This window comes from Pleuronectes platessa, chromosome 3 (genome assembly GCF_947347685.1).
Source record: "Pleuronectes platessa chromosome 3, fPlePla1.1, whole genome shotgun sequence".
Taxonomy (NCBI): Eukaryota; Metazoa; Chordata; class Actinopteri; order Pleuronectiformes; family Pleuronectidae; genus Pleuronectes; species Pleuronectes platessa.
In genome coordinates this window covers 29,977,185-30,003,202 of record NC_070628.1, presented here as the reverse complement: position 1 = coordinate 30,003,202, position 26,018 = coordinate 29,977,185, and the positions used below count along the sequence as shown (strand labels likewise).

At 40.3% G+C, this 26,018-nt stretch overlaps 1 protein-coding gene across 1 annotated transcript in view; it reads right to left on the bottom strand.

Moving 5' to 3' along the window:
- tenm3 (teneurin transmembrane protein 3) overlaps positions 1-26,018 on the bottom strand; it is a 145,565-nt gene that overhangs the window by 30,139 nt on the left and 89,408 nt on the right. The window contains exons 14-24 of the mRNA XM_053417750.1: positions 22,405-22,551; positions 21,240-21,370; positions 20,998-21,086; positions 19,893-20,012; positions 18,162-18,294; positions 17,727-17,855; positions 15,947-16,078; positions 14,284-14,419; positions 10,015-10,158; positions 8,106-8,177; positions 7,331-7,508 (exon numbers count right to left, since the gene is read on the bottom strand). Of these exons, the coding sequence (XP_053273725.1) occupies positions 7,331-7,508; positions 8,106-8,177; positions 10,015-10,158; positions 14,284-14,419; positions 15,947-16,078; positions 17,727-17,855; positions 18,162-18,294; positions 19,893-20,012; positions 20,998-21,086; positions 21,240-21,370; positions 22,405-22,551 (1,411 nt within the window). The remainder of the gene's footprint in view (positions 1-7,330; positions 7,509-8,105; positions 8,178-10,014; positions 10,159-14,283; positions 14,420-15,946; positions 16,079-17,726; positions 17,856-18,161; positions 18,295-19,892; positions 20,013-20,997; positions 21,087-21,239; positions 21,371-22,404; positions 22,552-26,018) is intronic.

The following is a 26,018-nucleotide window of genomic DNA, read 5'->3' as shown; positions in this document are numbered from 1 at the left end:
ACGGGCGGTGGACCAGGATCGCGGCAGAGGCTCATGATGGATCCTAATAAGCGGCAGTGGACAATGACTGTTGACTAAAGTAGCATCTGATCTGGATGGTGGATCATGATCCTGCTGGTTGCTGACCATAGACTATGATTGCAGCTGGACTGCTTGACATATCGTATTGAAGTTATCGTTCAAGATGTTTTCCTACATGTGGCATCTATTGCACTTCTGTCCGTCCCGGGAGAGGGATCCCTCACATGTGGCTCTCTCTGAGGTTTCTACGTATTTTTACCCTGTTAAAGGTTTTTTAGTAGTTTTTCCTTACTCTTGCTGAGGGTTAAGACCGAGGATGTCACACCAGGTTAAAGCCCTATGAGATGAATGGTGATTTGTGAATATGGGCTATACAAATAAAATTTGATTGATTGATTGATTTTGCTGAGCACCTTGACATCATGGGGTCAACATAAAGAAAATGTTGTGTGGAAAAAAAAGTTGCGAACATTCATGTGTATGTAGACGTCTTAAGAATGAAGTACAAGCATCTGTCAAAGAGAAGTTCCTGTTAAAACTGTGTCTATCACTTACCGTGCTGGGCATTGTAAGGGGCCATAATGGGGCCATAATTTGCACAGAGGGTCCCTGAGTACTATGAGTACAATCAGAGTATTACAAATGATGTGTGTGTACTGTATTTAAACTATCACAATGAATAACAGAACAAGCTCTCCCAAGCCACTGCCAGTAAACTGTACATACTATCTATACTATACTACATCTACCTGCCATACTAACAACTGAGAGTGAATAAATGGACTATGTGAAATATAATTAAGCTTTTCTTAATATTCACATATTTAGAGTCTGGAATGAATTTGGGACGTTATTCCATGTATATGATTTTTTTGTCAAGGTTTAAGTAAGACATTAATCTGTCAACTACTGGATGTGAGTGGGCAGGATAGTGTCCCTCCAGTTGAGCAAAACTGTTCAGCAAGCCAGAAGGGTAGCAAAGGATAAAGGACGTGGTCAAAATCCCAGTCTTCCCTATCTGCTGCTCTAAACTTGTCCATAGGGGCATGTCTTACGACTGACACCATACAGTGGGCTAAATTAGACTTTTCTGAGATAACTTTATAGAAAGGACTCTGTGAATAATGGTGGTGTCTGCTGATGAATGAGAGCTGGACAATGGAGAGAGCACATAATCTCTTGCTTGCAAAAATCTGAAAAAATTTGAGAAGAAATGTTATGCTACAGTGTTTCACCTCTCCTCTAGTTTCACTATATTTGTTGTGGCTGTAACTGAAACCTGTGCTATCTTAGTTATATTTGTTTATTTAGAAGGATTCCCATTAGCTCTACCCTAAGACAGAGCTACTTTTAGTTATATAATCCCTGTGCTAAAAGATCTCAGAGGCAACACTGGTATCAGTCCTGGTGGATAGGACCATACCAGGAGCTGTTGACGACATGCGGATAGACATGCATGTCAGGGCAAACTGTTACCTAATGGTGCATCTTGGTATGAAAAAGATTTATGAGAGATCAATGCAGTTGTTGTATTACAATCCTACTCACCAGAGCAAGGTGACAGCTGCTACTACAAATTCAAGAGCCTCATGCAAACTGACACACACCCTCACTGACCCAATTATTTCCAACAGCCAAACTGATGTAATCAATACTGATCCTCCGATAAACATTCTTTCAGAGAGGAATGGAAACGACATATCATCGAGGGAGCAAGCACATACAGAGAGCAGAAGTGGCATCGGCATATCTCTATGAAGGGTAGAAGATGACGTCAATACAGTCTTGACAGAACAGTTGATTCAATGTCATGAGTATTCTGTTTTCCTGAGGTAATACTAAGACAATATCAAAATCTAGCAGAGAACAACTATGTGGGTCTACTCTTTATACTGCATGAAGTAAAGAGATTTGATTCATGACATTGGGTTCTCTAGATAATTTGCAATTCCTAACATTCAGGAAGAATTTCTCCTACATGTGCCAAGAGCTCCATCTATTGTTGTTTAGAAATGTTTTAACAAGTCTAATAAGAGGTTAGAATATGTTCTCTGGGCAGTGATGCTTCATCATCTTCTCATGTTTGACTGAGGGCAGACAGGACACCACATTGACTCACTGTTGAGGTACAAAGTGGAATTATGAAATTGGATAGGCCAAGACTATCTAGTTAGCATGCTAACTTCAGTAAATATCTCTGCAACACCCAATGTCTTTAGTATAACATCTAATTAGTATTCACATTATGTTAAGTCTAGCTAACTGTGGAATGTTGTAAACTAACAACAGTATTACTAGACCTATATTAATTAGGATACAACCAATTTAATACTAAGGTCTAAAAGCTGCTTGGAATTAGTAACAATGATTGTTTTTATTGAAAGATGGAATATGCACAGACAAAACTGGTGAACAAGCAACATACAATGCACAGTGAAAATAGAAGGTTATAGGTTGAAAAGGATTAGTCATTCTTACCTATGTCTGAAGTCTTTATTTCTTTAACACAGAGCAAGCAAGCAAGCAAGCAAGCAAGCAAGGATAGAAATGAGAAGAAACAAGAGTTAGTCGACATTGATGCTTGATATACATTACAATAAAAGAAACCTTACTTGAAAACAGAGAAACAAAGGAATAATTAGAAGTTTGGAAATGGAATTATAGCTCATTGGAGTCAACAGGGAATAGTTTTCAGACCGTTTGGAACTTTTAAGAAATTAGCACTCTAAAGTCGGCCGGAAGCATGTTAGCATGTTTTGAAAGCAGACTTTAAATGTCATGTTTATCTTATCTTTTAACACTGAGTAAGGTCTAAGTATCTCGGACAAGATGGCGGCGCGTGTAGACAAAGCGGTGTTTTGTTTATTTAATAAGTGTTTGTCCGGAAGTTTTCCGTGTTCGTCTCGTCTGTCTGTGTCGGATTACAAGTACAGTCAACAGGCTCTGTTAGACATCTTCAAGAGCAAGATTAACAACGGGTTGGATACTACAACAGAGACAACCATCAAGGAGCTCGGATAACTCCGCCAGCCCGTGATTACACCGAGCCTGACTTTGACTACAGCCCCGAAAAAGAGACGTCGGAAACGGTGTGCGAGGAAGCAGAAGAGGGGCAAGCGCGGAGGTATCCGAGCTAGGCTAGCGGCTAGCCCAACTCGCCCAGCCATACCATCCATCATCATGGCTAACGTACGATCCTTGGACAATAAAATGGATCATATACGAATGCTGAGGTCAGCGAATCGGACAGTGAGTAACTGCTGTGTGCTTGTTGACTCCGCTGTACATCTTGAGCAGCCAGCATGCTATCGAGCGGACAGAGCCCTCGTCACTCTCCACTATCAACCCCCGGAAAGCAACAGGCCCAGACAACATTCCAGGCCGTGTGCAGAGGAGCTTAAAGGACATATTCACGGATATCTTCAACACTTCTCTGAGTCAGACAGCTGTTCCATCACATTTCAAGACCTCCATCATCATACCTGTGCCAAAGAAACCGGCTCCATCTTGCTTCAATGACTATCGCCCTGTGGCACTGACCCCCATCATTATGAGGTGCTTTGAACGGCTAGTCATCAAGTCCATCCTCCCCCCGACCCTGGACCCCTTTCAGTTCAAATATTGGGCCAAACGTTCCACAGAGGAAGCAATCTGCTCTGCTCTCCACCCAGCCCTCACCCACCTGGAAAACGCAGACTCACATGTGAGAATGCTTTTCATAGACTTTAGTTCAGCGTTTAACACTATAATCCCACAACAACTCATCTGTAAACTGGACCAGCTGGGGCTCAACACCTCCCTTTGCAATTGGATTTTGGACTTCCTCAGTGAGAGGCCACAAGCAGTACGGGTCGGCAACAACACCTCGAGGGGCATCACACTCAGCACAGGGGCCCCACAAGGCTGTGTGCTCAGTCCCCTGCTCTTCACCCTGCTGACTCACGACTGCACATCAACCTACAGCACCAATCACATGGTGAAGTTTGCGGACGACACAACTCTGGTGGGTCTCATCACCAAGAACGATGAGACCCACTACAGGAAGGAGGTCAACCTTTTGACCACCTGAAGCAGAAACAACAACCTCCTGCTGAATGTCAGCAAGACAAAGGAGATTGTGGTTGACTTCAGGAAAATCCACACTGAGCACTCACCAATGACCATCGACGGTGAGCAGCACCAAATTCCTGGGGGTGCACATCAGTGAGGACCTCTCCTGGGCCACCAACTCTGCATCACTGGCGAAGAAAGCCTAGCGGCACCTCAACTTCCTCCGCAAACTCAAGAGAGCGAGAACTCCCATACCTATCCTGAAAACATTCTACCGGGGCACCATTGAAAGCATCCTGTACAGCTGCATCACTGTGTGGGGCAGTAGCTGCACTGCACACAGCAGGAAAAAACTGCAACGCATAGTAAACACAGCTGGTAAGATCATTGGTGTCCCACTCCCTTCCTTGCAAGACACTTACAACACCCGCCTCACCCGGAAAGCTACCTCGATTGTGAGTGACACCAGCCACACGGTCTGTTCAGCCTCCTACCCTCTGGAAGAAGGTATAGGAGCCTCCGTTGCCGCACCACCAGACTCAGAAATAGTTTCATACACCAAGCTTTCAGGAAGCTAAATTCTCTCCCCCCACTCCCACCAGCCATATCCTCCAGTCTGACAGGAAGCTGAAACCCCCCCCCCAAAAAAAACACTCAGGACTCTGCAACAAACTGTCTCTTGTACTTTTTGCACTTTTATCACTTTAATCACTACGTTTACACTTTAGAGAACCTTATGCTGCTGTACTAAAAAATCTGTATGTTTACTTAGTATTAGGAAATGTCTTGTGTTATCTGTTGTGCCTGTGCACTTTATATGTTTCACTGTGGGAGAGTGGGAAACGTCGTATCGATTCCTTGTATGTCTTGAACATGTAAGAAATTGACAATAAAGCTACTTTATCTTTTATCTTTTATTCATATGTTTACAACAGTAGTGGTAAAATGCCCAAGCTGGCAATGCGTTTCTCCTACTCTACCTTTACACTTTCAAGCACTGCTTAAATGACCTCCAAGACACATGATCATGATGTGGAGCTGAACAGTTGAGTGCAGGAAGGAATGATGGCAAGAGAACTTAGGCGGAGCAATTAATTCAAATGCATGAGACTAAATAGCAAGGCGACTTTTCGCTACTTTATATATGCATTTGGGTCTCTGGGCTACTAGAGCAGAAAGATCAAAATAGGATGCCTAGGTCTGAAATCAGTAAAATGTTTAGATATGGATCCCTAAATGACAATAATTGGGACTAGATCCACAAACTCAGAACAATCTTTGTCTATTTTCCCCTTTTTCCCACAAGCGCTGGACCTGTAGAAATATGTCAGCAGGGAGACTGACCTCAGCTTAACATGGTCCCTGCCACGGACGTAATTTGGGGGGGGGACACAGGGGACATGTCCCCTGCGCTTTTTCAAAAGGCCGTTCTGGTCCCCTGCAGTTTTCACCGTCCGGAAACCATGTTACGCTATGGTAAACAGAGACTCGTCAGGCACTAGGACCAAGCGGAAACGGCCGCTCGAGCTGAAGCCAGTTTGCTTTCGTTTAGACCTGCCCACAAGCTCCTCCATTGGCTCTGCATTCCTTGTGTGATTGGCCGTCCCCGCTGTCACTCCATCAGGTTATAAACAGCACCAGGACGCACACCGGTCTGCCAGTTGGGGAGGAGGCCGTGTTAATCTTCCGCTGTAAATTGGGCGTTTGTTTTGCCTGGGCCACGTCAGCTGGAAGGATTGTAATATCAGAGGTTTCATTTACATTAACGTTTGAATCGGTGTGTGTGTGTTTGGTAATTAGGCGCAGCCAGGATGTCTAAAAAAAGAAAAGTGGACATAAGAGACTTCTTTCAAAGTCAAAGTGTAAGTTACTCAAAGAAATGCGTTACACCATCCTGCGACACCTTCACTGGCTCCCAATAAAGCAGCACGTCCACTTCAAGATCCTCCTCATCAATTACAAAGCTCTCAGTAATCTTGTAAAGTGTATTTGAGTTTTATTGAAAGTGCTGATAAATAAAATGTATTGTTGTTAAAAAAAGGTGCGAAAATTTCTGGAGGAAAGCAGAGGTACCAGTTTCTATCAATCGCTCTAAAAACCCCATTTCCTAACTTTAGCCACATAAAATATATATGCAGACGTTCAGGAAGAGCTCAGGATGCTCACAGTGAAGCCGGTTCAATGATAGGAACTAACTACAGTTTGGCCAAAAATGCTTCGGTTTCAGTGGTTTGTCTCTCAGCGGTGTCAAATGTCACAGGAGCCGCTGCGGGTGACTGCTCTGCTCTGATTGGTGGGCTCCACCAGGCCCTGACAAAATTTCTTTAGAAATGTTCTAGTTGTTGTTATTATTATTATTATCATTATTGTTATAACAGTAGAGCCTCAACAATGCAACGGATTTAAAAAAGCTTATATTTAATGCCAAAGAGATACACTTATTTTCATGTATTATTTTTTATGTTGAAAGGCAGCAACATGTTATGTTGTAAAACACTAACAATGAAAGATTTAGGGAAAAATACAATAAAACCTCCGAAGACAACATGTGTCTGGAAGCTTCATGTAGCTGAGAAGCCGCAAATATACTAACTGAGGCTGGTGGATCTGTTAATCTCGCCACTGTGTGAAAGAAACAAAGAGATAACAAATACAGTGTTATCAGACAAACCGTGTAATTATAAATATACACCCTTTCACACCTTAATTGCCACGATCATCCTGTAAGGCTTAACAAGACGAGAAACTACTATAACTGCCTAAAATGACAGTGGTTCTGTGTTACATTAATTTTAAATAAATTTGATCACTTGACTACTTACACTGAATTATGGACATTTTATTCAATTTCTCCCCACCTGTGATATTCCTGCCAGTTTGACCTGCCCACCACTGGGTAGTGCTATGTAAATGAGGTCTGTTTACCATATATTCCAAAAATAAGTGTAAAATTGGTGCTACTGAGATGGAGTGAAGTTGACTAACAAGGTGAAACACAGAATTGGGTGATAATGTTTTGCTACATGCTTTACAACCAGACAAACCAAAAAAGGGAACAGTAAACTTAAAAGTAGCAACAGAAAACTAGAAGAACTAGTAGAAAACACAGTGAACTGAAGAGTTTTATAAAAAATATTTGTGTCCCCCCCACCTCTGAAATCAAAGTTTCGTCACTGGTCCCTGCTCTGTAAGAGCATGAGCTCAAATTAAATTCTAGTACCACCATCACCAACCATCCTCCCTCCTTTTGCTCTCTTACCTTAGCTCCATGACACTTGTAACATTCCCAGACGGGAAGATCCTCCTGATGTAGTTGAAGTCTCCAACAAAGATACTGCCATCTGCCCCACAGGCCAGAGCAAGAGGTGCCAGGAGCTTGTTGCCCTCCGCCTGCCCATTACAGCTGGGGCAGGAGATGCTGCGTCGACGCCCATTTCCTAGAAAAGGATGTTAAAATATATTTTTTACCCATTGTTTCATTGGTTTCTGCTCCACATGAGAGACATGCCATTTCGAAGACTCATTCCATTATAGTTTTATCAGACCACGTTTTTGAACAACGTTATTGGTGTTACATTATTACACTTTCAGGTAAAAACAAATGGGCAGTGACACCATGGGTCAGAGCAATAGGATCTAGTGGTGCCAAGGACTGCAGCAGATAAGAAATAGACATTCAAATTTTATGAAAAAAAAGCACAACAGTTGAAGTTCGTCTGATGGCCACTAGAACCAATAATTCTGTCTGCAAACACATTCAATCTTCAATTCTGTCATAAAGTCAGTAATGATTTCACAAGAACTCATCACGGTTTCATATTGGGAAAGTTCTTATTAAATAAAGGACCTTCCTTAATGTATAGGGTTTTGTTGACACCAGCAAAAAAAAAGCACAATGCACCGGGTAATGTTATGCTCTGGGTGACAACGGATTACTATGGCTCCCTGAAATCACTCACGCAAGTCAAGGTTAATGACCAACAATCAAGAAATCACATTTTCGTGATTGAAATCATATTTTGATCTGTACTTACCCATGATGCTGCTGATGACAGGGGGCTGCTGGGAGATGAAAATGTTCTCACCGTTACCTCTGTACAATATACCTAGTTGAGGGCAGATATGAAGATGAGCGATAGGAGCACAGACAGGCAGCAGAGAGAAAACACAGCTGCCTTTCAATTATATCATATCATCCTTTAGTTACTGCGTGTGAACCACTCTGCTCTTCTAGAGAGTCGGGTTCTCACCTTTTTCTCCATGAGTCACCAGCGATTCAAGTCAAAATAGCCAGGGAGAACGATAAATATATGCAAAGAGGGGTTTCCTTCTTCAGTCTTGGTGACTTATATAGGTGGTTTAGTTTTCCCACTGATCAATACCCATCACTTTCCGATGCAGCTGAGGTGGAAGTAGGGAATGCTAGGCTAGTATCATTCCTTATTTCTGTACAGAGATGTATACATTGTCCACAAACAAAGAGAAAGTGAGATAAGGAGCGTGATGGCGCCTCTTTAATGAAACCACAGCTATGCAGTCCTCTTTGAAGTTTTGAGGCAATTTCTTATAATCTCATTAATTCACCTTGCTGTGTCAAGAAAGCTTAGACCTGGCAAGTATCATCATGCTATGCCACTTCAATGTCTAGGAGCAGATCTGCAAGTTGTTGGAGCCTCTGACAATCTCTATTTTAAGCTTTGGGAAGTCATCCAATCTGTTTCAGACAGAAGCTTGAATTGCCTCTGGAGAGCCATAACACTTGTCAACCCTCTGCCTGAGAATGGTAAAACCCATACAAGGATTATTATGTGCACTGCCCTTATCCTCTTAGCTCAGTGCAGTGACTCCCCACCAGGACACTTAAGCTACTTCTGTGTTCACACATGTACTTATGCTGTGCAGTCCAATTTACCAAGTAAACCCAAGAAGTTCAAACTTGAGCTCATGTATCCCCTACTTGCAATCTAAGACACATACAAGTTTAATTCTATAGGTTTCTCATATGACCAAATGAGCGGGACAAATTTAATCAAGAATCTAAGCTTTTCGAGGAGGATTTGAAATGGAATGACCAATGACAGATTTTCAAATTCTTCAAACCAAGCATGACATGTTGCTATCAGCACTTAAACTCCATTTCAGAAAAGCCTTTTTGCAGACTTGAACCCCTCAAAAATATCAGAACAATGGGGTTCAGAGTTTGCCTTTCACAAATAAAGAACACAGCAGGAGATTCTGTCGGAAGAATTCACAACAATATAATTATCTCTGGGTGGTGCAACATGCAGAAGGCAGTTGTAAAAAGACATGACACCTGCATCGGCCCTTGTCACCAAAAGTTATTTTCCCCTGTTACATCCTGCGATTCATTTATTCATATATTTTTTTCTGTTTTGTGTTTAGTGTTTTCTGATGTGTGAGATACACATCATCTATTTGCCCACTTGAAACCTCTAGATAATCTCCTTTTGTATTCTCACATGGACTCATGCTGATTAACTAGTCCATCATCATAATTTCAGGAGATTATCTACCTACCTACCTCTATATCCCTCTTCTGTTTCCCTCTATAATCTCCTCCTGTCTCTTTCATCTTGCTCTCCATTAGTCAATATTGATTGATCAACATAGGCTGAGCCAGGAGGGTTTCACTCATGCTGTACTGCACTCTCCACTGGCATCCAAATACTTGCCTGCTTGGAAAACATTTGTGTGTGTGTGAGGAGGTGGGGTTGGGCCAAGCATTGAAGAAAAAATGATGAACACAAAATTTCCAGCTGTGTTAAAAGAGAGGGCAGTAGGGGTTTCTCACATGGGTTCTCACATAAATAAGTGTTTGACATTGATCTCAACACTCATTCAACACTCTCACTTATATAAGAGTATGTGAACAAGTAGCTGCAGTTTAACAGAACAGAAGTGGTGTTTTGTTGTGACACCTACCATTTTGTACATCCAGAATGTGTTGTTTGTCCAGCGTCCATCCTCCCATGTTGGAAGCATCCAACTCATAGCCTTGTAAAGTGGCTGTTCTTTTCTCCCACAGGATGAGGTCCAGGCAGGACTCGTATTCAAACCCCACTGACACTGTTAAGACAGGCACAAAGAGAAGTCGGTCAACTCTTTTATTTGACGTGTTGTCAGTTCAAACCAAACTTAAGAGGAAAGCTTCTGTGATTCAGGCCATAGGAAATAGACAACAGGTTTGAAGATGGAGTGGAATTAATCTCATCCTTCTGCTCAAAAAGGGACCTCATTCGCTGGTCCAACAACCACATGCTCGTTTGTTTCTTCAACTGAGACAATACTTGGCAGGGCTGGGAGCCAATCTATCAACTAATTCCACAAATTTCTATCTGTCTGTCTGTTTTCATGAGGAACACATATCTCGTGGATTGTTCATCTTCTCGGTTTCATACTTGGCATGTGTATTGCAAATTGTCAGATGAATTTGAATACATAGTCAAACAGCGCCTTGTAGTCAGTGGAGGTGTGAGTGAGCCTTCAGTCTGGAGACCAAGTTGGACATGTCCTCTTCTAGGTTATTGGATTTAACTACAGCAGTCGGTAACTGCCTGGGTCAAACCATGAATCAAAAATCGTCACCAGATTATTTGAAAGTTTGATTTTTATTTCACCATATCTAACTGACACTGGCAGGAGTTGCAGGGGCTGATCTCCTTCATAGCACCCAAATACATAGTTCTACTGTTTAGAAATTGCCCTGCAAAGTAAAACCAGAAGTGTTTTTTTTGCTATGATGCTTTCATTTTGAAAAGTTATGAATGTTTTTTGGTCTGAAGATTGTGTCTATTAGTTAAAAGACCTCTGAAATAGATGAAAACATAATAAAAGTTTAGTCAGGAAACCACAGCCACACTATGAAATCTATAGCCGTTCTCAGACATGTCCTGCAGAGGAACAATACAGCATTGGTGCACACTTTCTCTGTAGTTTGCCTTTCACACATGCACAACAATGCAGGAGCTTCTCTGCTGAGACGTATTCACAACAGCAACAAACCTCAGCACATCAACATCAGGGTCTGCCCTCGTCACCACAAACTCTCTAGACATCTTTGTCTGTGTTTTCTACTCCGGAGGTAGAGTGGGCCGTCAACCAGAAGGTTGGTGATTTGATCCCTGTTTCCCCCATTCCATGTGCTGAAGTGCATGGAGCAAGATACTGAACCCCACAATGCCTTTGGCGACTCTGCCGGCAGTGTGAGGTTAATGTATAATAGACAAGTGCTACTCATAAATGCACTGTATTCAAAATGGCAAAACCCTGTACTGTAAAGAGTTGTGAGTGGTCATCAAGACTAGAAAAGTGCTATACAAATACAGACATTCTCCCATAAAGATGCAAGACTGTATCATGAAAGAGGTCATTATACAGTTATCTATGTGAAGGAGACAATCATTGTTTTGCCTATCGCATCTCTTTCCAGAAGTGGTAGCAAATATATGTCTTATTGAGGTCTAGCTAATGAAAGGTTGAGCTGAGCTGCCTCAGAGAGACACACAAACAACTGGGGACTAATGAGAGACAGAGCTGTGCTAAGCTGTAAAGCTATATGCCAGCAGAAAGTGCTGGATTTATGTTATATTTAAGTTTATGTTTGCACCTGGTCTCTAAATAAAGGACTTTGGAATGTTGAAGACCGAATGGTTTGTCTCTGGCTGCTCCCCCGCGGCATGGTCTACAGCCTCACCAGCCAACCACTTCTAATGCAGCACTTTATTTAAACATGAGGATCATAGTCCATCTCTTTTGGTGTTTGTACTCATGACTTTTTGAGCCCGTACTATTTTGTCAATTCCGGGGAGAAGGTAATGTTCATTTACACCAGTAGAGCCAGTGACCCAAGTTTTCAGAGTTAAGGCCAGGACTAAGGCAGCTGCTTAAGTAGCTGCACTGATGTGGAAGCAGTGTGGGAGGTGTAAAGCTAAGGTGAGAGCCAACAATATTTACAGAGGAGATGAAGGCATGTTGTGAACCATGATCTTGACAATGCCTAGATACTGAACCCAAAAAAACTCAACTGTATGAATGATGGACAAAACTGAACTTTAAAGTGCTTTGAATGGTCATCGAGACTAGAAAAGTGCTATATAAATACAGACCATTTACCTTTTACTCCTGCTGAAGGTCAAGGGCAGAGGATGTCGCTCATTTTTAAGCCCCATGAGGCAAACTGTGATATGTGAATATGGGCTATACAAATAACGTCTGATTGATTGATTGATTGATTTGTTAGCTCTGATTTAAAACTTGCACTCTAAAAATACTTATCTTAATGCTCTCTTATTAGAACTTATCAGTATTCATTTCAGAAGTGTTACAAAAGATAGCGCCAGTTTACCATAAATAATAATAGGCCAAACTGCTGGACTTGTCCCTCATAAAGGTGTCAGAGGCGTAAGCATGCCTTACAAGCCCTGTCCCTGTCAAGGCCTTTCTGCAAAACCTGTTTAAACTTGGCTGTGGTTGTCTCACTGGTGCAATTCAAATACACTTTATATTTTATCTCCACCTCTGTCATACACCGATACTTGTACTATACATTTTCCTCCAGAGTTAAAGGTGTCTTGTTACTTTCATCCCTGAGTCAAAGAAAGGGTCAAATTTAAGGTGAAAATATTAACATGGTATGCTGTATGTAGAAAACAGGACCCACATGTAGGAAGATGGGAGCGGTGAGGAACTTAAATTAAATTCATTGGCTTACTGTCTTTCATGGAGGCAGATGGGCAAACAAGCAAGCGGGATAAAAACTAAATCGGCAGCAAGTAGGCTAAAAGTAAGTAACGTCCCACACAAAGATGAGGAAACATCAGGCAAATGAACAGATAGAGTTATAACTGAACAGTTATAAACAAACAAAACTAGAGCGGTAAGGATAATGGACCACAGGTGACCACAGATCATATAATCACCCAAAGAAGGAAAGCAGACACAGACAGGAAATAAAGCAAGTGATAGAAACACAAGAAAAGACGCTACAAATAAAAATGGAACTAACAAATCCCAAATACAAACAACTGAGATATAAAACCAAATATCCAAAGAGGAAACACAGAGAAATTACATGTCCAAAGAAAAGTAATATTTAAGCAAAAATCGGGGCAGCTGCTGATGATTCAGACATATTATTGTATCTAATACTGTGCCTCAATTAATCCATGAGTTCAATTCATTATTTGTTTAAAATTAGCCAGTACTTTGCAGGAATTAAAACAATATATTAGTACATAGGTGAATAACGAAATGGAAAGAGAAATGCCGTAATAGTCTTACCTTCGATTACTGTGGACATCAACCCATTATTTAGTAATTACAGAACTGTTAACCTATTTAACACATACATATTAACATTATTGCAATGCAGGCAGCATCATTTGCATCACTTACCTGGAGATTGGAGGAATATGAAATAAATAACATTTATTTAGTTTATAAATCTACAGAGCTGAACTATCACTGAACAACACCATTACATCTTCCTTGATAAGTTTTAATAACGTAAATATAATGGCAACTATTGAAAGATTTGTTGTTTGTGTTTAATACTGAGTCCATGGCAGTAAAATGAGCAACAAGCTAGGTGGCTTTCTGCCATTGTTGTTTGATGACACATGCAACCAATTCTTGAATGAATGTAGGTATGCAATTGTAAAAAAGATAGTTTTTTGAAGGCTTAATGAATCCCCCTTGTAGCTGTGCAGTCCAACAAAAGCCATCCAGCTCTGTTGGTCACTGAACAGCTGCATCTTGATGGGTAACTTTTTTTGAAAATGATAGTCATTTCATTCAAAATACTTGAAAACAATTGCATGTGATCACAATATCAATTAACCTCCACGCTTGTGCCTCAATTCGATCATATAAAAAGCACAGCACAAGTCAACGGTAAAATCATAATTGAAAGCCACTCTTGTTTGCATTTCTATATTAGGTGTTATAAAAGTAAACCTAGTTTTCTCATCCACAGACGTCTGCTGTGAAGGTTTTCACAAAAACACAACGCAGTCTCACATTACAGCAATTTAACTTTAATAAAACTAGGCTCAGCTTCAAAATCTTACTTTGGAAAGCAAATGATCTGGCCCCTCTGTACTTGGAATGGTTGTGTCTACTTCAAGGTTGATTTTGAAAAGTGAGCCATTCTTAAATTGACGCTTTTGTTCTGGAAAGTCTCAAAGAACTCACCAACTGCCTCAGATAGTCCATAGACGCGTTGGGCATAAGCATCTGTCTTGTCCCAGATAAAGGTGTACGATAGATTCGGTTGGGCAGGGAACCATTTCTGGAAGAGGCGACCCACTACTGCCACCATTAGGTGAACCTGGGGAAACAGCATCAGAAACAAAGGTCACTAAATGGTCTAGGGCTGAGGAATATTACAAATCGGTGTGGGTGAAAGTGATTCTCAAGGCCCTTTCAGATAGAATGCGGTTTGCACTTGCCACAGTTTTCAGCACACAGCCCTCAACCACCCTAAGTCGGCACAATGTGGGGATTTAGGGTTTGATTGTTTGTTTACACAATTTCATTACCTACAACAAGCTACCTGACTATTAAAACATACTTGACATGTCTACTTGACTCAAAGTGTGTTGGGTCAGTTATAAAGGCTGAGCTGGTTTTTCACATTACATTGTGCTTGGATGAGGTTCATACAAAAATGTAAGAATGCGTGTCAGGTTCTGATTGTTTTTTGTTTTCTATTTGAAAGGGCCTTTTGGGTAGAGATCTTTGAATGGTTGTAAAAATAGTGAAACGGCTGTATGAATGCAGTTAATTTACAGTTGCAGAGCACTCCGCTCCCAGAATTCAAGCCTACTTGTTGTCCCTAAAGTCTCTAAAAGTAGAGTAGGAGCCAGAGCTTTCAGCCATCAAGCCCCTCGGCTGTGGAATCATCTACCACTTTCAGTTCGGGAGGCAGATACCATCTTTTCATTTAAGAGTAGGCTCAAAACCTTCCTTTTTGATAAAGCTTATAGTTAGAGCTAATTAGTGCGGAAGAACGTAACTTTTTCTATTTTATGACACATGTTACACGGAGCTTCTCTTTCAAGCTTCTCCTTCCTCTTCTCCATCCCTATCCCCCTTCCCCGGAATCCCTTTGCTTTATCACCCGCAGATCCAGGGCCTCTGTGGCCGCACCATGGATTGCGGTTTGTGGATCGCGCACCGGGGGTCGTGGTGGTGGATCCAGTGTGGCTGATTCTGAGTTATGTGGGCTGATCGTGGTGCTGGTGGCGGACCCTGTGTCGCGTTGGCATTGGGCACGGGCGGTGGACCAGGACCGCGGTGGTGGCTCGTGATGGGTCCTGGTGGGCGGCGGTGGACGGTGACTGAGGACTGGAGTGGCGTCTGGTCTGGATGGTGGATCGTGGTCTGGATGGTTGCTGACCATGGACTGTGATTGCAGCGGGACTGCTTGGCATGTCATGTTGGGGTTGTCCTTCGGGATGCTTACCCTCATCAAATGCTGCTAGAGACTTTAATCTTTAATCTTGAAGACTTTAATCTTGATGATGTTTTCCTGCACGTGGCATCTATTGCACTTCTGTCCGTCCTGGGAGAGGGATCCCTCACATGTGGCTCTCTCTGAGGTTTCTCCGTATTTTTACCCTGTTAAAGGGTTTTTAGTAGTTTTTCCTTACTCTTGCTGAGGGTTAAGGACAGAGGATGTCACACCCTGTTAAAGCCCTATGAGATGAATTGTAATTTGTGAATACGGGCTATACAAATAAAATTTGATTGATTGATTGATTGATGCTGAGCAGCTGACTGAGGCAGCTAACTGTTGGCATTCTGTACTGATCTGCAGTGGCTTTGGCTATATGTTGTAGATTACATCTCTTACCTTCATCAGGTTGAAAGGTATAGATGACTGTGTCATGGTGACTTTGAGGACTGGTTTATATCCCGCTGCTCTGGAGCTCAGATAGATAAGGTTAAGGTCACTGCCTGGAATCGAGGTTTCTTCATGTAAAACCTGCGGAATAATAAAATGACACAAAAACATATCACCATATAACAGTATTTCAAAATCCCGACCCGTATCTATAGTATTATGCGGGCGGCTGTGGCTGACGGGTTGGAGCCGTCATCCAGAAGGTCAGCAGTTCGATCTCAGTCTTCCCCATCTGCATGGCGAGATGTGACTAAGGCTCCATCCATACTACCACATTTTAATTTAGTTTCACAGCTAAATGAGCAGTGTGTTAATAAACTGTTCTCATATGTGGAAACATCACAGACCGCAGATCGCTGCAGCCTGAACCAAGATGTTAGAAACACATCCAGGTCTGATTAGCCTGTGGTTGGCCAACCTTACTAGAGGGGGTCTTGTAATTAAAAGGCTGAAAAACCAGATATATTTGAAGGTGTGAAACTGTTCTGGTATAAACACTTAAACTGCACCATCGCCTTTTAATTAGCCAGGCATTTAGTGTGCATTACAAATCCATTACATCCCCTTTAAGACTGCCCTCTCACTGCTCTCCTCTCTAATGGACTCCAACAAGAGCTAAGTAGCAGCTCTCTATTCAGGTACTTCTGATTTGCACTCAGGCGCGCAGTCAAGCACACTTATTCATTGTCAGCCTGCTGACATCTACATTGCCGTGCACAAAGAATTATCAAATACTGGTTAAGGGTTGTACAATATATAAAAGTACTCTAAGGCACAATCCCATTTCACCCCTTGGACCTATGTAGGGGTGGCTGTGCAAGGGTTGTCCCAATACCTGTTTGAACGGAGGGGTAGGGCCGAGGGTTAGGGCTCTATATCCCTCCACACTGAGATTTTGCAGACCCTCATTTCGAAAGAAGGGGTACACAGAATGCCTTGCGAATCACCGGCAAACTGGGAGAGAGACCCAAAAATGTAGTATTGTCTCCATTAATAATAATATAAAAATTGCGATAATGATTGTAATATTTAATATCATTTCAATGTATTATGGTCACTTTTTTCACAACAAATTTAAACACAGACACATACACACGCACACACTCACACACACACAGGCATGAGAACACTAGTGTGAGATTAGGGATCGTATTATTTTGTCAATATGGATGTACTTTTAATTATATTTATAAAACCTAAATATATTTTCAGTACATTTTTCCAGATAAAAAGTGGGATTCAATAAATGGCTTTATTAAAAAAGTTTCCCAAGTCCATGATGATATTTCCATAATCTTATTTGGTCCAACCAACAGTCCAAACCAAAAAGGTATTCAGTATAAAATGAAATATAATTGAGAAAAGCTGAAAATATTCATATGCTAGTACACACAAATGTTTAAATGATTATCATTGTCTTAAGGACTGTGGCCTATAATCATATTTTGCCACTCTTTGTCTAAATTCCTTTTTGTTATTGTAAGCATTTAAACAGCACACTGTCAGAAGATATAGTTTGCTCTTCTGAATGTATTGGTACCACAACACCCTAGAATTAAGATAGCTGTATCATGAGAACTGCAGCCAAATTTCTTACAACCCCAGAGAAGAAAGGAGCAGAGCTGTTGACTAATCACCACCTGTAGTTGAATTGGATCTTATGAGGAAGCTTTCTGAAGGAGGACCTGTGGAGCTGGAAGGCAAACACCTTCTCTTAGGTATTTCTAACCTGTGTTTCAGGTACGATGGGGCCATCCTCGGGTGAACTCCTATAAAATGTAGACAGAGGAGAGGCAACAATGACAGGACTGGGCCTGATGAAACCACTCAGGTCACAGCTGGGAATGTCATTCTCCTCCTGAAAGAGACAGACACAACATGCGATCAGTAACCTTAACCTTTGACCCTGGACATTCTTGAGATATTGTTCACAGGAATAGGATGTATGTACGTCCCTAACTGAAAACATAATGCCCCGGGTCACTGGCTGTTGCCAGCATGCAGGCATAATAACGGAGAGCTTACTATTTAGAGGTGAAACATCTTCAAAAATCCAAGCAAGTCCAGGAAGATTTTGATCTGTATACTGGGAGTCATCAGTGCATGACCCTGATATTTGTGATTACAGACGAATTTCTACACAGATGGCAGTGACACCACCCACCTTCTTCATGACAAGTGTGTCCATCACATAGAAGACATTCCATGGCACCCACACCGTTCTGTACTGAATGATGAATGGAGCACGCTCAAAACTCAGTGTCAGAGATGCACCACCATTGGCCAGGAGATCGAACCTTCAATAGATTACAAACAAACAAACAAAGAAATATGTAAATGTTCTCCATAGATTAATACATAAATGTGTAGAGTTTAAACACACTGCTATCAAATTAAGACAAATACAACTATAATCTAAACAATGTAAAATCATTCAAACTTTCTGACTGAGTTGTGTTAGCCTGGAAATGTTGGAAGCATGTATGAAAGCAGGATTTACCCTCAATAGTAACTTGGCTCTTCAGTCTTAAAGTAGGAAGTTGTAATTGACTAACTTAAATTGTTCCATTACATGTTTGCCTCTCTAATTTACCACCCATTTCCTTTTAGTGTGTGTACTATGAGTGCATATGATTACATATCCATATGCTGTTGTGTATGTGAGCATTTGGGTGGTCCAGTTATCACTCATGTTGAGGGAACCTAAACCTGTTTACACAATCACAGTATGTGGATTAAAAAGTCCCCAGAAAGTTAATCATGGCATTTTAAGGTAAAGCCAATTTTAAGGTTAAGGTTATATTTTTTGGGTGATCAGGGTTAGGTTCAGAAGTTGTTATGGTAAGCCAATGTTATATCCTGTGTATGTATCATAATGTATGTGTGTGTGTGTGTGTGTGTGTGTGTGTGTGTGTGTGTGTGTGTGTTAGTGCGTGTGGAATGGAATGTGTGTTCTGCAGTGATTGATTGCATCCATGTGAATCCAATTTATGTAGTCTTACACTGTTACACATTACAACCTCTTTGGCAGATGTATGGAAGAAGAGTAGAGCATATACTTCAAAGTGCAGATACAAATCTAGTCAACGTCTAGAATAGAATCTTATAAATCTTATAATCTTATTAAATATATATAACAGTCAGGCAATGGACTATCTACATAAGCTGTAAATTATAAAAACATGTATTTAAATTTAAAGGTTTTTGGCATATACATATGGCACTTAATATGATTTTCATAATACTCAAATACTAAAGAAACTAATGGTCCCAGTTTGTGCAGTGAAGAAGAGCATCAGTCTGCCTGCCTGTCTCTCTCACACAGCACTGTGTACTGATCACTGATCTGCTTCATATAAATGTATAAATGCTTTAGGGATGTGAGAAAGCCTTAGCAACATTGCAAGAAAAGTATATTTGTCTTTAACAAAAAAAAATATTTTTATCTACCATTAACAGTGGAAATGATTGAGGATGATGAAGTGAAATGAGCGAGTGGTACAGTTGTGGTATAAATTCCAACTGTGCTATGTTGAAAAGGTGCAGAATGGTCAGCAGCACCTGTGGAATAACTTTACTGGGGAGACATCCGTAGTATATACAGTATATAAACAGAACGCAACTTGGTTTGTTTCAGCAATAGATGTGTAATCAGAAGCCCGTCTGGGATAGAAGTGCTCACAGCCTCGAATCTCTCCTCCAAATCATCAGGTACCTTATATATTGTTGGTAGTTCTATGTTCTGGAAATTCTCAAGTTACAGTACTTTTCGAAACTGAGAGGGAAAAACATCCATTTTTAAAAATAAACCAAGTTGCAACAATTTTATGACGGGATGCACTAACCCAAGGTTATACATATTGTGTATAGACATAAATAATAAATAAATACACACATGCCATCCTTGCGAGTTACAGTGAATCCATGTTCAGGATAGTGAACAAACGTCACATTGACGCCAATCAGAGGTGTTCCATCAGCTGTCAACACCTGACCTCGAACAATTGAAACCAAGCTGGAGAGAGAGAGAGAGAGAGAGAGAGAGAGAGAGAGAGAGAGAGAGAGAGAGAGATTAGCTTTATTAAATCTTCAACATTCAATATTTACATGATTTAAGAAATAAATTGTTATTTTATTGTAATGAATGACACTGATTCAGAGAAGATGAGCCCTAATTCCTAAAGCCATGTCACTTTTATTTCTAAGTGAGTATGGGGAACATTTAAAAACATGTCTCTTATCGAAAAATAATTAAAACCAAAAGAAGCCTCACGCACGCACGCACGCACGCACACGCACACACACACACACACACACCCCTTTCCTCTTGTCATTGTTTTTATGTCAAGCCATCTGTTACTGTATGTGCATTCCTCCTCCAGTGATGTTCCATCTCACTTTCTTTTTCTACATCATTTATGTCACTTTAGAGCTCTCTCTCTTTCTTTCTCTTTATGAACAATTGAAATAAAAAATAAAAAAGAGAGAAAGTACTAAAAGAAATGGGAAGATATGCTGAAGCCCTGGGCAGGTCATAGTTCTCTTATTTGTACAGGGGAAGCCTTTTCGAACAGCATACAGCAGTTACCACATTATTACATCACTATAACAATTGTTAAGTACCTAATTGTATGTTGAATTTATGAAACTGCAAACTGTTTTCATACTTCACGGAAACATTACTAACACCAGTTTAGGTAATTTTAGACCTCATACTTGATGGTTATAACTTATTACTCTCCCTTTAAATCAACTGGTTATGAACATTTTATAAAATCACAATTTGAACGGCTATTAAAACCCAACTATTATTATTTGAATGCAAAGTCTACTTATTGCATTGAGAAATTGCACAGCAAATACAGTTGCTGAACATAAACTTTTTGTTAATAGTGATTTGCGGATATGAGCTAAAAGTTGATTGATTGATTGACCTGTAGATTACTCTACAATTACATATTCTGAAATGTGTTTGCTTGTGTGAGTTTGAACATAATTACCTTCTATTGAAAGGACTGTCTCCGGTGATTACATGTGTGGATTCAGGACCAACTAGAAAGTGAATGCGCTGGTAGAAAGACCTCGCAGCCTAAGAAAGATAAAAGGAGATAAGAAGATAGAGTGATGATGCTTCCTGTCACCCTTACTTGACATATTTTTTTATTTCTTTATTTATTTCAGTTTTTACCCAGACATAACCCTTGTGATTTTTTTGATAACATTTCTTATTGGAGCTTTTTACCTGCTGAGGAGCCAACGATGTCAAAGACTGACTGAGCACCTCTCCTGGGTCAGGTGACCCCCTACAGTATAGCTGGTTTTGACAGGAGGGCTGCAAACAGCAGTCTGGATCCATACAATCAGCCAAGCCATCTGAAACATACAAGATATTATATTCACAAACATGAGAGGGAAGTGTACTTTATTTATACACATAATGAAATCCAACACAAAGCATTTCACCTAAAAGCAGTTAGGATTACTTCAACAATTAACCATTGTGCCGCCTAGCTTGTTTAAAGCAGGAAGTCGACATACACCTTTACAAATCCTTCAGTGACCCCAGAGACCTAGACCTAGGGAACTATGAGGGTGTACGGCCACCAGATCATGTTGAGGTATTTGACTTGAGAGAGCCACTCCTGAAAGAAGTTTAGGATGTAGTAAAGCAAGCGAGGCCTAGCTAAGGATCAGGAACAAGCGGAACATCCTAAACATTTTACAAACACCGCAACAAGCTGTTACATCAGCTCTGGAGGATCTTCAATGTGAGGTCAGGACCTTTATAAATCTGGATAGGAAACCAACAGCAGAGCAGTGGTAGCTTAAAGATTTCTAAGGAGGAAGACTCCAAGAACATCCATCTATCCACATACATTGTAATGTATGCATCAATCTATCCATCATAGAAGGAAAACACACTAAGCTCTAGATATAAGTCTGGGAAACTGTAATCAACAGTTCACAGTAAAAAATAATACAGTTTCTTCCATATATGTGAATCACAACTCAAAACTTTTGGGTACACACACAAAAACATGTTTCTTGTGAAATGTGACTATTCTGTTCAAACCCAAAAATCCTCCACTTGATGGTTTTACAAGTGTTCACAGCTGTCCTGATACAACAGATTTGACTCACGTATCAACAGTGTAAGTTGACTTCTTCTCCGGCACAATATATTTAACTATATATATTTTTTTGCATTACTCTGTGTCAAGTGAGGATGGGGGATCAGCTGACTGGATGCTGTTAGGGTCGTTTTATTTCCTCCGCTTTATGCATATCTGCAGCTTTAAATTACTCCAGACCGAAACAAGGTAAACACATTTTAAGACTTAATGACTCACACATGGATGGATCTATCTTCACACTTACATTGTATGTACAAATATGTATATAAATACCTCCTTCATTGTCCTTGCCATCAGTACAGAGTGTTTCCATGGCTACATGACACCCGTCTCCCCGCCATCCTGATTGGCAGATGCAGTGCCAGCCACTGGCCTCCAGAGTGCATCGTCCGTTGTTGTTGCAGAGTCCTGGGCAACCCTCTGCACACAGGGAACAGACCTCCATTTGAAAAGGGACCAATGTGAGTGAGGGGAATGGGGTCACAGGCAGCCAGGAGGTGAAATAGGTTTAAAAAAAATTACATTTTTTAAAGGTGGATGAAGTACTGGAGCTCTGAAATCAATAGATTTGTTTACAAAAGATCATCTTCCTGCCAAAATATTCAGTGTTTCCCTCTCAGCATGAAAACACCTCTGAAACAGCAATGAGACCATGATGGCAAAATAAATGTCCACTGCTGAAAAAAATCCATCTGTGGCTGAACTGATTTTTCAGTTCACACATGGGTCAAAATAAAACATTTCATACGTACAGTATTGTCTAAAAATAAATCAATAAATAATTCCTTATCATTAGATCAAGATCAAGTTGTAATTTGTCATGTTTGGTCTAAATTGGGGGGGACATGGTGGTGCAGCGGTATGCACTGTCGCCTCACAGCAACATGGGTTTGGTGGAGTTTGCTTGCTTGCATGTTCTGACTGTCCACTATATTGGTTTTCTCCAGGTTCTCAAGCCTTCACCTGCAGTCAGTGCAGATTGGGATGAGGTTAATTGGAGACTCTAGACTGTGGGTCTGAATGGGTATTTGTCTCTAAATATTTTCTGTTCCTAGATAACAAATTATATCTGTAGAGGTAATAAATTCGCTATTTGGTGGGTAATAAACATGGCATATGCAGACAATTTGCAAAAATGATGCAAGATTGAAATTCACTTTCCTTTCTGTCTAACAAGCCCCTGAGTTGAGAAACAGCTGAACAAAGATTGCCTAACCTTTAAGGCTTAAAAATACGTAAAGGGTATTTATTTTTGTATCAATCTCAAACTTAAATTAGACCACGCTATGAGCAAGCTGAACTCTTCAGTATGACAGTTTTGTTATAATTATCACCATCATTTCTAACCAACACCTGCACCTGTCTGGTGGTAGCAACATAAATGCATACAAGCTATAGGAATTATGCAAGTCGATTCCAGCCAAACAGCACAACTTACATCATTCCAATGACAGCTCAGTAACATTCTATAATTCTATAAACATCCGGGGGTTTACTGGGGAGAATTTTAATGTCCTGTAATGTCTAAATGCTGTTTCAGAGGCAATTTTTCACCACAGACTTTTCAGGATGAACTCAATGCTTATTTAGTTTTCAGGTTTAACCAAATTGCACATTAGCACAAAAGCTGTCAGCAGCTTCATTCAAAAATACCAGACTTCAAAAACCCATATTTGTTTACTCCTGATGTGTATAAAGGCATATGGCCTCTGTGATGACCTTTCTCCAACAGAAGACCTGACTGAAAGACAGATAGGTAGACATATAAAAATGATCAATCCATTAAACTACATGTGAGGGACACAGACTGGCAGACAGACAGCCTTCGGTGAAATGCACTGATGTTGTAGTTTCACATGATTCATTCAGATTTCCTAAAGCCTAAATTTGCCGATGTGTGTTTTTGGTAAGAAATATATGTTATTTTTACATAATATGAGGAGGGAAATCAGGACATATAAACAAAACTATTTTAAAGTTTAGTGGCAAAACAATTTCAGCATTGTTTAACATTGTTTTTCAAGTTTATCAGTCCAAGGTAAGTCTTATCAGATATTTAGGACATTATACAGCCAGCCAGCTGAGAAAGATAAAAGTTTCTCTTGAAAAAATTTGAAATCCATGTGAAAACACAACAGGTAGACAGATACACAGCGCACAAAGTATAGGGAGGACAAAGTTTTGGACTGCATGCCTCTGAAGGCTTTACTTTATGCCTGTGTTGACATTCCTCCATCACAGAAAAGACATTGAGGCTGGCAACTAGATTGATAGATTTATAAACAGAGAGTACAGAGAGAACCAAGCATAGCCCCGCAAGAGAGAGATAATGAGGGATGGAGGTAAAGATATAGGGACAGAGGGTGAGCAAGAGAAACAAATAGACAGGGATATGAAGATAGCGAGATGGAAGACAGAAAGACAGAGAGCAGTTGGCTGAATTAAGACATATACATAACAGGCTTGTGGATGCAAGACAAAACATGAGTCACACACCTTGGGTATGTTTTTGTGTTTATGTACGTGCGTGCATCATCATCTCTTTCTTTTTTATTTTGTGTGTGGTACAATAATGATGTGATCAGAAAAAAACAAACAGGACAAATAAAAGATTGAGACTACAGAAGTAACCGCACAAGTACATCGCGATAAGACAAACAGACACATTGAGTGGTACTAAAGACTGAAAGAACAAAGGACAAAAAGAGGACAAATCTGGAAAATCAAAAAATAAGATTACTTAGAAAAAAAAACTGAATCAAAGAAAATTCAAGATAACAAAGCAGAGCGTAAAGTGGTTGTATTTTGGGACAGTAAGGCCTTTATTAAGTTTTTGGCATGAATTACCTTTGTATCCTGAGTATAGGAGAGGGCACGAGGGAGAGAGGGAGGAAAATTAGGGAAAAAAAGTAAATTGAAACAAAAGCAGCACCGCCAAATATACTCTCTGTGATGGACAGATAGAAATGGCAGCCAAAGGAAGAGGACAGGAAGGACGAGTTTGATCTTGGGGGTGCAATAAAGATGAGAGAGACACGGCAGTAGAACCTGTCTTCGGTCTTCATTCATATTGTAATCACTCAAGATGGAATAAGGACAAAAAGGAAGATGAAAAATCTAATAAAGGTAAAATATCTAATAAAATTATTATAAATCATCCATAGAACGATTCTTAAACAACTTGTGATATTGCATCATTCAAACAGAAATTTCACACACAAACATAACACACACACACACACACACACGCACGCACGCACGCACGCGCACACCATTTAGATGACAAGGTAATTAAGTTATGTTTTCATCTCGATTTGTTTGTTAGTTTTTGTCAGTAAGCAACGGGATTATGGATTACCACAAAACTTGGTGGGATGATGAAGTATGGTTCTCGGAACAACCCATTATATGTTGTTACTTATTTGGATCAGGGAATATTCTTTTCACTTTTTTTTAACATTGCAGGTTTTATTTTGTTTTGATATTTTCACCAATTTACCAAAATAATTTTGTGAGGTCTTGACCTGACTATAGTAAGTGCCTTTTTTGTATGTTAGGATTTGGTGCTATAGACATCAAATTTTATTTAATTTAAATTAAACTTGGCTAAAGTTTGCATTCTATGATTAAAATCAATATTTTACAGGCTACTTCCAGAAGATTTCTGATAGACGTAATATACTTAAACTTGTTGGTTTTGGTCATTGAATTGCCTCTAAGAAATTATACAGAAAGTCTTTACACAGAATATCCCACGTTGGCAGTCAGAAGCTTAAGTTCATTTAAATAAAAAATGCAATCGTGCAAACAAACTAGCAATTACAGAAATGCCATGTCTGAAATAAGTTATGTCTTACATATTTAGTACAAAAGCTGTTTGTTTGAAT